Source organism: Dasypus novemcinctus, chromosome 6 (genome assembly GCF_030445035.2).
Source record: "Dasypus novemcinctus isolate mDasNov1 chromosome 6, mDasNov1.1.hap2, whole genome shotgun sequence".
NCBI classification, from domain to species: Eukaryota; Metazoa; Chordata; class Mammalia; order Cingulata; family Dasypodidae; genus Dasypus; species Dasypus novemcinctus.
The window spans coordinates 55,879,123-55,892,600 of NC_080678.1; the positions used below are offsets into that span (position 1 = coordinate 55,879,123).

Sequence of the window (13,478 nt, forward strand, 5' to 3'; positions counted from 1 at the left end):
TAAACATTAAAAAGGAATGAAGTTCTGATACATGCTGTTTTAGTTTGCCAAAAGGCTGCTGATGCAAAGTACCAGAAATGGATTTGCTTTTATAAAGGAGATTTATTTGGGAAAAAGGTTACAGTTCCGAGGTCATGAAATATCCAAATCAAGGCACCATCACAGGTGCTTTCTCACCAAAGTGAGCTACTGTTCATCCTGTTGTCCAGGCATGTGGCTGATAAAGATGGCCTCCAACCTCAGCCGAGGTTGGGCTTCTCTATTTTCCTGCAGTCCTCTTTCTCACATGGCCGGATCAAATGTGGCAGAGCCCCCTTTTCCTGTGAATCTCTGTCAATATCAGATCCAGCAACAGGGTGAAGACTCACCATGATTTTCACTGACATTGTCCAGTTGAAAAGGTCTCACACCCTCAGGAATGGATTTAGTTCATAAACATAATCTTTCTATTTTTGGAATACAGAAAAGAATTTCAAACTGCCATACATGTGACAACATGGATGAACCTTGAGGACATCATGCTGAATAAAATAAGCCAGGCATAAAAGAACAAATATTGTATGATCTCACTGTTATGAAATAATTAGAATAAGAAATTCATAGCATCAGAAACTAGAATATAGGTCACCAGAGGCTGGGATGGGCATGGGGAATGGAGAGTTGGTGCTTAAATTGTACAGTGTCTATATGGTGATGGGAAAATGATAGAAGGTTATGATAAAACAGCATTGTGAACATGATTAACAGCCTGAATTAGATATGTGAAAGTGATTAAAAGGGACAATTTTAGGTTGCATATGTTACTAGAATAAAAATTTTAAAAACAACAACATAAAACTGTACAATACGAACAGGGAACTTTAATGTAAACCATGGACTATGATTAATAGCCCAATTATAAGAATATTCTTTCATCAATTGTAACAAATGTACCATAGTAATGTAAGATATTGGTAATGGGGAGTGTTATATGGTAACTGTGTTTTCTGCATGATTTTTCTATGAACCTACATCTTTCTAGTGAAAAAACAAAACAAAGCAAAACAAAACAAAACCTGCAATGCAGTAATACAGGATTTCTTCAGACCCTGTGAAGAAAACCTGGGTAGAGGAAAAAGTGTTTCCTTTTTTTCCATTTCCTGGATCCCATTAGATGCATTTGGAAAAGAAGGAGAAATTAAACGGCCTTCACACATATAAGTGAAAAAAGTACATACTTTATTCATTAGTAGAGATCTCCTTACCTGAAGGCGCAGTACTCTGATGATTTGGGCGACAATTTCAAGTGTTTTCTGGACCATGTGTTTCCCCGGCTATTTCCCAGCCACACATCATAACAAATATCTGCCAGAAGGAAAGCCAAGCTGTTGCTGGGCGGATTGCAAATCCAGATACTAGCAGAGGAATATAAGCCATGCTGCAAATACACAACAGGTTTTGGAGCTGCAAAACACAGACAACAAGAATTTCATGACTGAACTTATTCAGTGTTTGTTAGACAAGTTTCTTTCCTAACTGTCAGCAGGATAGAAAAGAGAGTAAGAAATGAAATTCAGTGATAGACAAACCTAGATTCCAATACCTTCTGAGATAACTAGGACAAGTTATTTATCTTTTCTATGCCTTGTTTTTCTCATCTGTAAGATTGAGTTTATATAGAATGCATTGTTTTGTTACAGAGTACTGGAGTTGGGTGGCATTGTTTCAAAACCCATTCTGCTACACATTAACCTCTTTGTGCTCAATTAACTCATCTGTATAAAGGGGGAGATAACAGATGTTATACTGTAGTTATAAGAAAGAATTAAAACACTCCAAAGACTGTCTAGCATAATAAATATTAGTTCTATTATTATTCTTCATGTAATAGCATCTTATGCCTCAAAAAGTATCTGATTATATAACTTTATTTATGCAAATTAATAACAAAAATAATAATAAAACACCATTTGTTGAGTGCCAGGCACTTTATTAGATTTCAGATACACTGCTGCATTTAATTTGTATTGTCACAAAGTAAAATGCGAGGTGATAAGTAGAATTTTAAGCCATGTGAAATTGTAAATTTAATTTAAAAATCCTATTCCCAATGTGGAATAGGAACAATTTGACTGAGAAGGATGAAAAAAAAAGGAAGAAGTGGGGAAGTGGAAGTAGTAGCTAATAGGAGATAGAGAAGGAATGCCTCAGGTTTTTTCTTTTCTAAACTATTTGTAATGGCTGTGATGGTACCTCAAGGCTCTCTCCCTCAGGCAACCACCCTCCCCCCCCCCCTTTTTTAAAAACTGTTTATTGTTGTCCCTCTGGTCCTGAGATTGGGTGGGCTAGATTAGATTCTTTTAGAGAATTCAAGAGTCTATGCTCAGTTATCCACCTTTCAGAGATAAAGGGAAGAAGTGTTACTAATGCCAACAAAGTTAAGAGCTGCCAAATAGCAGCCATAGCCTGAAGCCTCTCTCTAATCTGAGCCCTCAGGCAGACAGCTTTCTATCTCCTGCAAAATCGCAGTTACCTGGCAGAAAAGATAAAAGTTCCAAGTTCAAAGGGAAAGACTTAAAGTCCTCCTAAGTATTTATCAAGGTAATGGAGTTATTTGAGGTAGTGGTTAGCTCTATAAGGTCAGTAACCCTTTATATTTTCTCTCTCTTTCTAGAGATCTAGATTTTCTCTTTAAATAGCTAACTCTTCTGATATTGGGAAGTTGTCTTGTACAACATATCAGAGGGTAAAAAGAGGTGAGAAGTAAGAGAAGAAAGCAAATGGTTACTGCTAAATGTGTCACTCTTTTCTATACCTACTGGCATTGTAGGGCGCTGGAGATGGCTTATAATTAGTATTGGTAAGAAAGCCAATGAGCAGAACATGGACCCTGAATGTGACTTAAAGTCCACTTTTCAAAATTTTAGGGATGCTTTCCTTCATTCTCTCATACTGTCTTTAAATCACTTTTCAAGTTAAGATCGATACATGAAAGGCCCTGACATATTGGGTATAAAAAGCAACTTTGGTGCCAACTCAGAAAACACCCCTCAATTTCATTCTCTTCCAAATGGACAAAATAATACTACTCTGTGTATTCACAGTCAACAATAATTATTGAGTGGGTATCAAATGTGCCCTAGGAGCTAAGGGCCATTATGGCGAGCAAAACAGTTCCTGCTCTTGTGATATTAAACATCTCATGGTGGAATTGATATTAATAAGCTAACAATATAATTTAAAATAAAATGTATATAAAAGAACAGGGTGTTAAAAGAACATATCATAGAGAGGTAGCATGACATAGTGGTTAGGAGCACAAGCTTTGGTGTCACATTGCTAAGGTTAAAATCCTGCTCAACTGTTTACTATATGGGGAGCATGGGGAAATTACTTACACTTGCTAGGTCTCAGCTTTCACGCCTATAGATTGGTGATGATAATAATACCTATCTCCTAGGGTTATTATGAAGACTAAATGTGGTAATATATGCGAAGCACTCAGCATTGTACCTAACACTAAATAAGCACTGGATGAAACAAACAACAGAAGAGTGGTTTGAAAAGATTCCCTAAAAAAGTAATGTGTGTGAGCTAAAAATCTAGAAATGAGTTTAAATGATATGGCAAATGTGGACATCCATGGGAACCTTCTGGACAAAAGCCCTTGGCTTAAAGAGAGTGACATGGAACACTCAATTCAAGGAACTGGAAGAAAACCGGGGCGCTAGATCCAGAGCAGCAGGGAGAATGTGATGGTGATGTAGCTGGAGAGATGGGAGCAGGTCCTGCAGGCCTTGGAAGCCATGCTATTTACCCCAAGATCTACGGGAAGTTTAAGCTTAGCAGTAATAGGATCAGATTTACTTTAAAAAAAAAGTTACACTGGCTTGGATGGAGAGCAGATTACAAATTGTAACAAGGGTAATGCCAGTTTGAAAGATACTGTAGTAGCTGCAGCAAGAGATAATATCCATGCCTGGACTTGAGTGATATTGAAATTGATAGAAGTTTTCAGATTAAAAAGACATTTAGAGGGTAAAATTGATAGATCTTGGTGGTTGTCTGGATATGAGGTGAGGGAGAAGATGGTTTCAAGAATGACCCCTAAGTTTCTGGATTTTAAAACTGGAGAGACTATCTCTAGTGTAAGAACAAATTTTCTTTTGTTTTTGTCTTTGTAAAGAGGGCAAAGTAATGGAGAAAAGTAGAGGAAGGAAACAACTTATTAATGTAGATGAAACTTCTTTTAAAAAGGCCCAAAGGGTTATTCAAATGAAAAGGGGTAGTAGAGCTAGAGGTAATGATTTTCCTCCTCTTATGGAAGGCACTGGGAACTATTTCAGAATAAAAGTATCCCTGCTGCTGCCAGGGCATCTAGGCATCTCTGCTTCAGACATTATTCCTTTCATAATGAAGTTAAACCTACCTGCTGTCTTTGAGCATCGTCTCCCATGAGGAATCCTGTAAATTCCAAGGACATAACCATCTTTGGTCACAACATCATACTCTTCACAGGGATAACCCCAATATGAAATAATTTGGCTCTGAAGGAGGAATGGAAAATATTTTGATGCTGTGATCACTTAACTTTTGCACGTGCATTGCAATGTAGAACTTTAAGTCACAACATATTGTCTTTCTATGTGTTGGGACAGTATATAGAGGAAACAGTAGGATAATTTAAGCAAGGTTTCAAAAAGGGGCTGCATGACTAAAGCAGATGGTGGGGTGACCATACATCCAGTTTTCTCAGGACAGTCCCTGTTTTATGCCTGATGACCTGATGTTATCAATGTAAACTGGTTCACTCTCAAAATGTTTTGACAAAATTTATATGGTCATCTAATGAGGGAAACCACAAGGGATAGTGTAATACTGATGGCTGATAACAAGTGAACTGTCATCAACTTTGGACTTGAAGGAAGATGAGAGGAAGCAGTTGCCAGAACCCAAAAGGAGAAAGTCAAGTAGACAGGGCCACATTGAGATGAGCTGTGACTTTCAGTGGAGGGAGAGAGCTGGCCTAGATGCCTCACTGGAAGGGCAATACATAGCTCAACCTCAATCTCCTTCCTCCTTCTGATGTCCTGCTCAAGATTTCCACTGGCTGAACTGACTGAAAAACCAAAGGTAAAGGGAATCTTTTGACCTAGTTTGTATAAGCCTCCTGGGCAGAGAGAAGGGTATAATAGAATGGAGAGTGGATCTGTGTGAGTATGTGAGCCAGATAGAAGATGCCCCATCTACAGATATACAAAGAAGAAGGGAACTGTGTTTATTGGTCACCTACATGGAGGATGGTTACATCAACTGTCTCATTAATCTTTACAATAGTTCTTTGAGGTAGAATTGTACCAATTTCACAGTTGGAAAAAAATTCAAGTTCAGGAAGATTAATAATCTATCCAAGGTTATACACTAGAAAGAGATGAAGATTAAAGCTAAAGTAATCTTGGTACCAAAGTCTATGCCCTTGCCACAAAATTGTACATTTGTCCACATCAGATACACAAAATGGGTATATATATCATGGGACTGCATAGGGCAGTGCTTAAGAGGCCTGAATCTAGAGACAAGAATGCACGGCACTGAGTTTTAAGCTCTTTGGACAAGGTACTTAAATTCCTGTGCTTCATTTCCCTCAACTGTAGAGATAATAATAGTATCTCCTCACAAATTTGGTTTGAGGATTATATTTAAAGTATCTAAACAGCACCTGCCAAAAATATCTGTATTTGTTATTCTTATTATAATTTTAGAAAGAGCCAAGCAGCACTCAGACCAAGGAGGAAAAGAATGTGTGTGAACATGGTATGAATTGGGCGTTTTGGCTTTGGGGACATATATTCACAGACTGTGAGTTCAGCAGTGTGGCCAGAGATTAGGGCTATTTGCCAAATACTTTGGAGAAAGGAACAAGAAGACACTAATTGAAACCTGTGACATTTCCAATCTTCTTAAAGTTCTAATACAAGTTTGGATGTGGGAAGAACATCAATAGTGAACCATCCCATTGGAATAAGCTTATGGTAGACATTTGTCATTGTCTATTTTGGGAGAGAGGGGTGTCCAGCACTATTCCTTTGCACTTCTGGTATGAATTTCTGCCTAAGTTGAGATACATTTAGTTATAAGCAACAGAAATGAGCCCTGGCTAATTAAACCAAATTAATAAAATCATCCTCACAATATCAAAGAAACTGCTCTACAAAAAGCCTCAAGGATACTCTGAAGAGATCACTAGTATGAAATCAAGGCCCTTCTTTTCAGGAGACCTGTATCATCAGGCAGCAACTCAAGCCACCAGGAGAGGGAATGCTACTGTCCCAACAGGGAAGGAAGCACCAACTTGGTCCCTGGAGAAATTGTCAAAAACCAGGCAGTCACACCAGATTATTTCCAAATTAATAATTCTTTGTGTTAATGGTTTTTTTCTTAATGAATAACTTACAATATTCATTTTAGCTTCAGGATTTGTGTTGCTTCCTTTCCCATTACAACCATATAAAGGTCCAAGAAGTAGTATCCAGCATGCTGCTGCTAAAAGCTGCCACATTTGGGGTCTGCTTGAGAAAGGAAATGTTAATATATTTGTCATCAAAGAGAAATTCTACAAAGTCAAAGTAGATGTGATCTATTTATAACACCACTGTGGGAGATTTCAGAAACATGTTTCCAGGTTACACTTCAACAAGTATTACTTAATTATTCAAGACTCATTCCATGAAAAATCTGAAGTATTTGTTCATTAGTTTTGGGAGACATGATATGAGCATGGGTATACATGACATCATGTTAATGTGCCATTAGTTAACTATAAAATTGTGCTAAAAATTACTTGTAAGCATTCTCATTTTTATTTAGCAGTATTCCGGAAATACTTAACACAGTAAATCAGAAATAGGAGATATTGTGTAAGTAGGGAAATTTATTATTATTCTCAATTAGCAAGATTACCCTGAAAAAAATCTAAAAGGTTAATCTAGAACTCTTTAAAATTAGTAAAATCAATGAACTTAAGATAAATATAGAAAGTTAAAAACTGTCCTATATATTAGTAGGAAGAGCTGAAATCCTAGCCTCCAAGAGAGGCATGCAGATGCACAAGTCGGGACAGGTTGCCTTTTATAACCATGGCATAGGGCTCATTCAGCTGCCTTTTTTTACATTCACCTGTGCATTCACACCTAGGCAAGAGTAGTCTGCTCCATTTTGTAAGGAGTGGCAGGTCCAAACCAAACAGCCTCTCTTTAAGGACTTCTCACCAGGGGTTTCCTTACCCGCCCTGCCCTATTTATGCCCCACAATATTAACTGTAATTTTTGCATAAGTCTGGCTGAAACAGGTACCCTTTTTAATGAATCTTTTGAAGAGTCCTCTAATTTCTATGACTGGTTTCTGCAACAGCCCCCTAGTAAATATTGCCTTCTCATGTGTCCCACATTGACACAATGCTAGTCCACACTAATATATATCAGGACATTAGTCAAAGAAGAGAGAAGATTATAAATTTCAGGGGTGCTTACTGTTTAAAGATGAGACCCTTGGCCTTGAGAACCAGATCAAATCAACAATAGATTTAACTCTCTAAATCAGTGTTACACACTGCAGTACTACAGAACAGGTTTCCTGTAAGATATTACAGTGTCAGAGATAACAGATATTTTCATGCCACTTTTCCTCATTGCCCCATAAGAGGAACTGACAGGTATAGCAAACAGACATCTTCCCAGGGCTTATGTTGATTTTTAGATGGCATTCTTTATGTACCTACACTCCAAATTCTCAACTTAGGATGTGGAGATGGAGATAAGAATTGGTGAGAGTATGTAGGTACAAAAGACCCCACAGTGGGGCTCTAAGTGTGGTTTAGTTTGGGAAACATGTAAAAGCCAGTTTCCATTTCTGGCTCTCTGATCAGTCTCAGTTTCCTCAATGGTGAAATGAAGTTAAAAAACAAACAAACAGGGAAGCAGATGTGACCCAAACACTTGGGTGCCTGCTACCACATGGGAGGTCCCAGGTTCGGGTCCCGATGTCTCCTAAAAAAAAAAACAAAATGAAGACGAGCAGATTCTGCCTCCCGCTGCAACGAGCTAGATGTCACCTCCTGCAACAATGAGCTAGACTCTACTCCCTTCACAACAAGAAGAGGCCACAAGCCAGCAGATGTCACAGTCTGCAGGGAGCAGATGTGGCTCAGCCTGTTGGACACCCCCAAGGTCCCTGGTTCAGTTACTGGTGCCTCCTGGAGAAAGTGAGCAAACAATGAGCAGACAAGTAAGTGAACCACCTGGAGAAAGGGAGGATAAATAAAGAAAAATAAAATAAATAAAATAAGTCTTAAAAAAACACACACACAAAAACTATCCTATCTGCCTCAAAGAGTAAAGAGTCAAATGAAAAAAAAAATCAGGGTATTTAACTTTAATAGAAGAAGCAAGATACGATGGGGTAGGGATGACTTTGCCTCTGCAGGTTTTAAACCTTGTACTCATCAACTTCTACAACTAGATGCAGCTCTTGTAAATCCATTGGCCCTCCTGCGTCTGGTGAGCCATTTCCTCCCAGCCCCGTTCTGTAGGCCCTAATCTCAGCCTGCTCTTTATCCTGGTCCTTAAGCTCATCCCTGTTTGGCCCAGTCTCCAGCCATTTAACAGTATAATGGGATTTCAGCCTATTGATCATTTCACTGGCAGCAGACCTAGGCTGAGCCTATATTTCTAACTTCTTTGCTGCCATATAGATGGGAGAGTCGAAGGTAGCTTATCTTGTGTGGTTAAGCATAGGAAAGAGACAATGAAAACTCGAGTGCTTCCTGCAGCTGAGAGTTAAATTTCTGGTTCTGTCCAACTCCACAAGGGATGTGCAAATTAAAACTACCAAGAGATAGTCTTCACTCCTACTATAATAGCTAAAATGGAAAAGATCAATTGTTGGCACGGAAGTTGAGAAGCAGAACTGTCATCTCTGCTGATGGAAGTGTAAAATGATACAGACACTAGGCAGAATAGTTTGACAGTGTCTTTGAGAGTCTTAAAGAGTTAAACATACAATCAGCACATGATTCAGCATTTCCAGTCTTAGGTATTTACCTGGGAGGAATGAAAACATATCTACAGAAAGATTTATAAGCAAATATGCAAAACACATTTATTTGCAATAGCCTCAAGTTGAACATAGGCCAAATGCCAGCAATAATATAATCGATAAATAGGTGTATCCATTCAATGATATTTTTCACAGTAATAAAAAGCAACAAATTACTGATACCCATAACCACATGGATGACTTTCAAAAACATTATTCTGAGCAAAATTAAAAAATCAGACACACACACATATAGTATGATTATATTTATATGAATTTCAGGAAAGTTAATACAATATAAAGTGTTAGAAATCAGATCACATTAATCTTGTGGTGGTTATACAGGTTTCCTATTTGTCAATACTCTTGGCCTACAGACTTATAATGGGCAGGTATATCACAATATGTACATTATACCACAATTAATTTGATTAAAAATAAAAAGAAGAGGAAGCATTCCCAGTAGATCCCTATTCTTGCCATTTGCCATGTTATTTCTATTCATTTCCTCTCTCAAATTTTAGTAGTCCTCAGAATCCTTAGGGTATTTGCTAAAACTATTAGATTCCTCATATCTAACCCATAGAGGTTCTAATTATAAAGTAAAATATAGACTACAATATCTGTATTTTTAAAATAAGTGGTCTCAGGTGATTCTTGATATAAATGGTTCCAAAATCATACCTTGAGAAACACAAGTATCTACACTTATTTTATTCTTATTTCTCTGATTTGTCACTGTTTCCCATGCCAGTGATGTCCCTACCTTTATCTCCCTGAATTCTTTCTTTCTTGGTTCAGCTCACTGATTCTTTATTACTCTTTGCTCTGAACTTTTCTTTTAATGACTGAATGAGACACCAATAAATATCAAATCATTTTTCAATTGTTTCATTTGTATTGTCTCTTTAATGAGATAACAAGCTCCTTGAAATATCCTTTCTTTATAAACTCTCACAGATGAAAAGTACATATCTTTTTTTTTAATATAATTTTTATTGGAGTATATCATTCATACATGTACATGCGTAAAAAATAAGTGTTGTGAACTTAAAAGATTATGAACTTAGGAAGTAAACATGCATAACATCATACAGGGGTCTCATACATCATCTCTCCACCAGTCCCTTACATTGTTGTGAAACATTTGTTACAAACTATGCAAGAACATCATCAAAATATTACTACTAACTCTAGTCCCTATCCTACATTTGTTGTATTTTCCTCTAATCCACTCTATCTTTTAAGAATATATTTTTATTACAGAGGTTGAACTTACAAAACAATCATGTACATGTGCAGAATTCCCATACAATACCCCTTCACAAACACAAAACACCATGGTGGAACATTTGTTACAGATTATGAGATAATACTATCACACTATTACCACCAAACATTTCCACAATATACACTTGGCATACTTATTCCATACACCCCATTAACAACACAGTACATCTTTGGCATTGATGCAAGAATATTAGAGTATTACTGTTAACCACAGTCTATAGGTCATACCAGTTGTAGTTTTCCCATGCTCCTCAACATTGCCAGCACCCTGCAATAGTGATGTACATCTGCTCTAGCTCATAGATGGCCACTCTTGCATTTTCACCCTCATCCACTGCTGGGTTCACTGTTATTCAGTTCCTAGATTATTCTTTAGTTTTCTTTAAATTGACATTTACTTTCCCAGACTACCTGTAGTACTTTGATATGGTTATGAATTCCAAAAATAGATATTGGATTATGTTTGTAATCTGGTTGTACATGGGTATTATTAAGTTATGATTAGGGCTTTGATTGGGCCACATCAGTAGGGTGTTGAGTACCCCACCCCCCCTTGGTGGATGGAGACTCACAGATAAAAGTCACAGCTAAGGACAGAGTTGGGGGTTTTTGATGTTGGAGTTTTGATGTTGGAGTTTGATGCTGAAGCCTTAAGCTGGAGCCCCAGGAAGTAAACACACAGAGGAAATAGAGGCAAACCTCAGGAAGACAGGAAACCTGAGCCCAGGAAGAAGCAAGCCCTGGGAAAAGAGGAACTGTAAACCCAGAAAGAAGCAAGACCCTGGAAAGGGAGGAACCCAGGAAGCCTGAACCCTCATAGACATCAGCAGCCACCTTGCCCCAACATGTGAAAATAGACTTTGTTGAGGGAATTAACTTATGCTTATGGCCTGGTATCTGTAAACTCCTACCCCAAATAAATATCCTTTATAAAAACTGGCCAATTTCTGGTATTTTGCATCAGTACCCCTTTGGCTGACTAATACATGCCCTTTTCAGCCACAATTCCATTTATAAACCAGCTGCTACTCACTATACTGTGTTACCATTAATTCTATCCATTTCCAAACTTTTACAGTCAAGTTAATTAAAATTTCTACATACATTAAGTATCAGTAGTGCTTCTCAACCCTCGTCTTACCTCCTAATAACCTATACTCTAGGTTTTAACTCCATGTCTTCATTCTTCATATTTAGTTCATATGAAAGAGACCATGCAATATTTGTCCTTTTGTGTCTGGCTTACTTTGCTTATTATAATGTCTTCAAGATTCATTCCTGTTATCATATGTGTCCCAATTTCATTTCTTCTTACTGCAGCTTAGTATTCCATCATAGACATATACCACATTTTTTTTATCGATTCATTAGTTGATGGACACTTGGGTTTCTCCATCTTTTGATAATTGTGAATAATGCCGTTATGAACATCAGTGAGCAGATGTCTGTTTGTGTCACAGTTTTTAGTTCTTCTGCATATAAACCTAGTAGAGGAATTGCTGGGTCATATGGCAGTTCTATATTTAGCTTCCTGAGGAACTTCCAAACCATCTTCCACAGAGGCTGCCCATTTTACAATCCCACCAACAGTGAAGGAGTGTTGCTATTTCTCCACATTCTCTCCAGCATTTATAGTTGACTGTTTTGTTTTGTTTTGTTTTTTTAAATAATGGCCATTCTAGGTCGTGGTAGGTGATATCTCATTGTTGTTTTGATTTGCACTTCCCTAATAGCTAGTGATATGGAATACTTTTTCATGTGCTTTTTGGCCATTTGTTTTCCCTCTTGGAGAAATGCCTATTTAAACCTTTTGCCCATTTTTTAATTGGATTGCTTGCTCTTTTACTGTTGAGTTGTATGATCTCTTTATATAGAATAGAAATCAAACACTTATCAGATATGTGATTTCCAAATATTTTTCCCCCTTGAATGGGCTGCCTTTTCACCTTTTTTAAAAATTTAATATTTTAATTATCTTTTTAAAAAAAGTTAATGTATCACACAAAATGTTACATTAAAAAATATACAAGGTTCCCATATACCCCACTCCCCACCACCTATCCCCCTCATTTTTTATTGTATTTTTTTTGAAGATACATAGATCACAAAAAAATGTTACATTAAAAAATATAAGAGGTTCCCATATACCCCCCACCCCACCCCCACCCCACTCCTCCTTCATCAACAACCTCTTCAATCATTATGGCACATTCATTGCATTTGGTGACTACATTTTGGAGCACTGCTGCACCACATGGATAATAGTTTACATTGCAGTTTACACTACCCCCCAGTACATTCAGTGGGTTATGGCAGGATATATAATGTCCAGCATCTGTCCCTGCAATATCATTTAGGACAACTCCAATTCCTGAAAATGGCCCCACATCACACCTCTTCTTCCCTCTCCCTGCCCTCAACAGCTACTGTGAACACTTTCTCCTCATCAATGCTACAATTTCTTCCATTACTAGTCACAATAGTTCTATAGAGAATATCAGTAAGTCCACTCTAATCCATATTTTATTCCTCCATCCTGTGGACCCTGGGATGGTGATGTCCACTCCACCTCTATATTGAGAAGGGGCTTAGATGTCATATGGATGATGGATGCAATTCTCCTGCTTGCAGTTATAGGCACTCTTGGTTCCCTAATGTGGTGGTTGACCATCTTCACCTCCCTGTTAGCTGACCTGGGTAAGTCCAACAAACCAGAGAGTAGGAGTTGCCACTCTGCTGAGGTTCAGGGCCCAGCTGGCACATGGCCAGTCCAAAGATTCAAGTCCCCTGAGTATATACCAACCCTGGCACCAATCACAGGTTCAGTAAAAGTGACAAAAGAGGCAGGTGTAGAAAGGTCACATCTGAGTCCAACTCCATCACACTCAGGAACACAGATTCCAAAGTAGGGCCCACTGATATGGCACTGAACTCCAGAGCCATCTGCCATGACCATAGAACCTGTGTGTTTCTGTAGCACTCAGGAGCACCAGTACCTGGGTTGTATCTACTTTGGTTGTCTCTGGGATCCTGCTGAGGTGTGCGTAAGTGTGACCCCTCTGATGACCTCCCAACTCGTTTTTAAAGACTCTTAGGAGTCCTTTAAATCAAAGAAG

The 13,478-nt window shown here is 38.0% G+C and overlaps 1 protein-coding gene across 2 annotated transcripts in view; it reads right to left on the reverse strand.

The window, feature by feature from the left end:
• LOC101410765 (lipase member K) overlaps positions 1-13,478 on the reverse strand; it is a 61,021-nt gene that overhangs the window by 15,820 nt on the left and 31,723 nt on the right. For both annotated transcript variants that reach the window (XM_058298839.2, XM_058298838.2), the window contains 3 exons: positions 6,434-6,545; positions 4,409-4,526; positions 1,245-1,443 (listed from right to left, as the gene is read on the reverse strand). In XM_058298839.2, coding sequence (XP_058154822.1) covers positions 1,245-1,443; positions 4,409-4,526; positions 6,434-6,538 — 422 coding nt within the window. In that variant the 5' untranslated portion in view covers positions 6,539-6,545. The remainder of the gene's footprint in view (positions 1-1,244; positions 1,444-4,408; positions 4,527-6,433; positions 6,546-13,478) is intronic.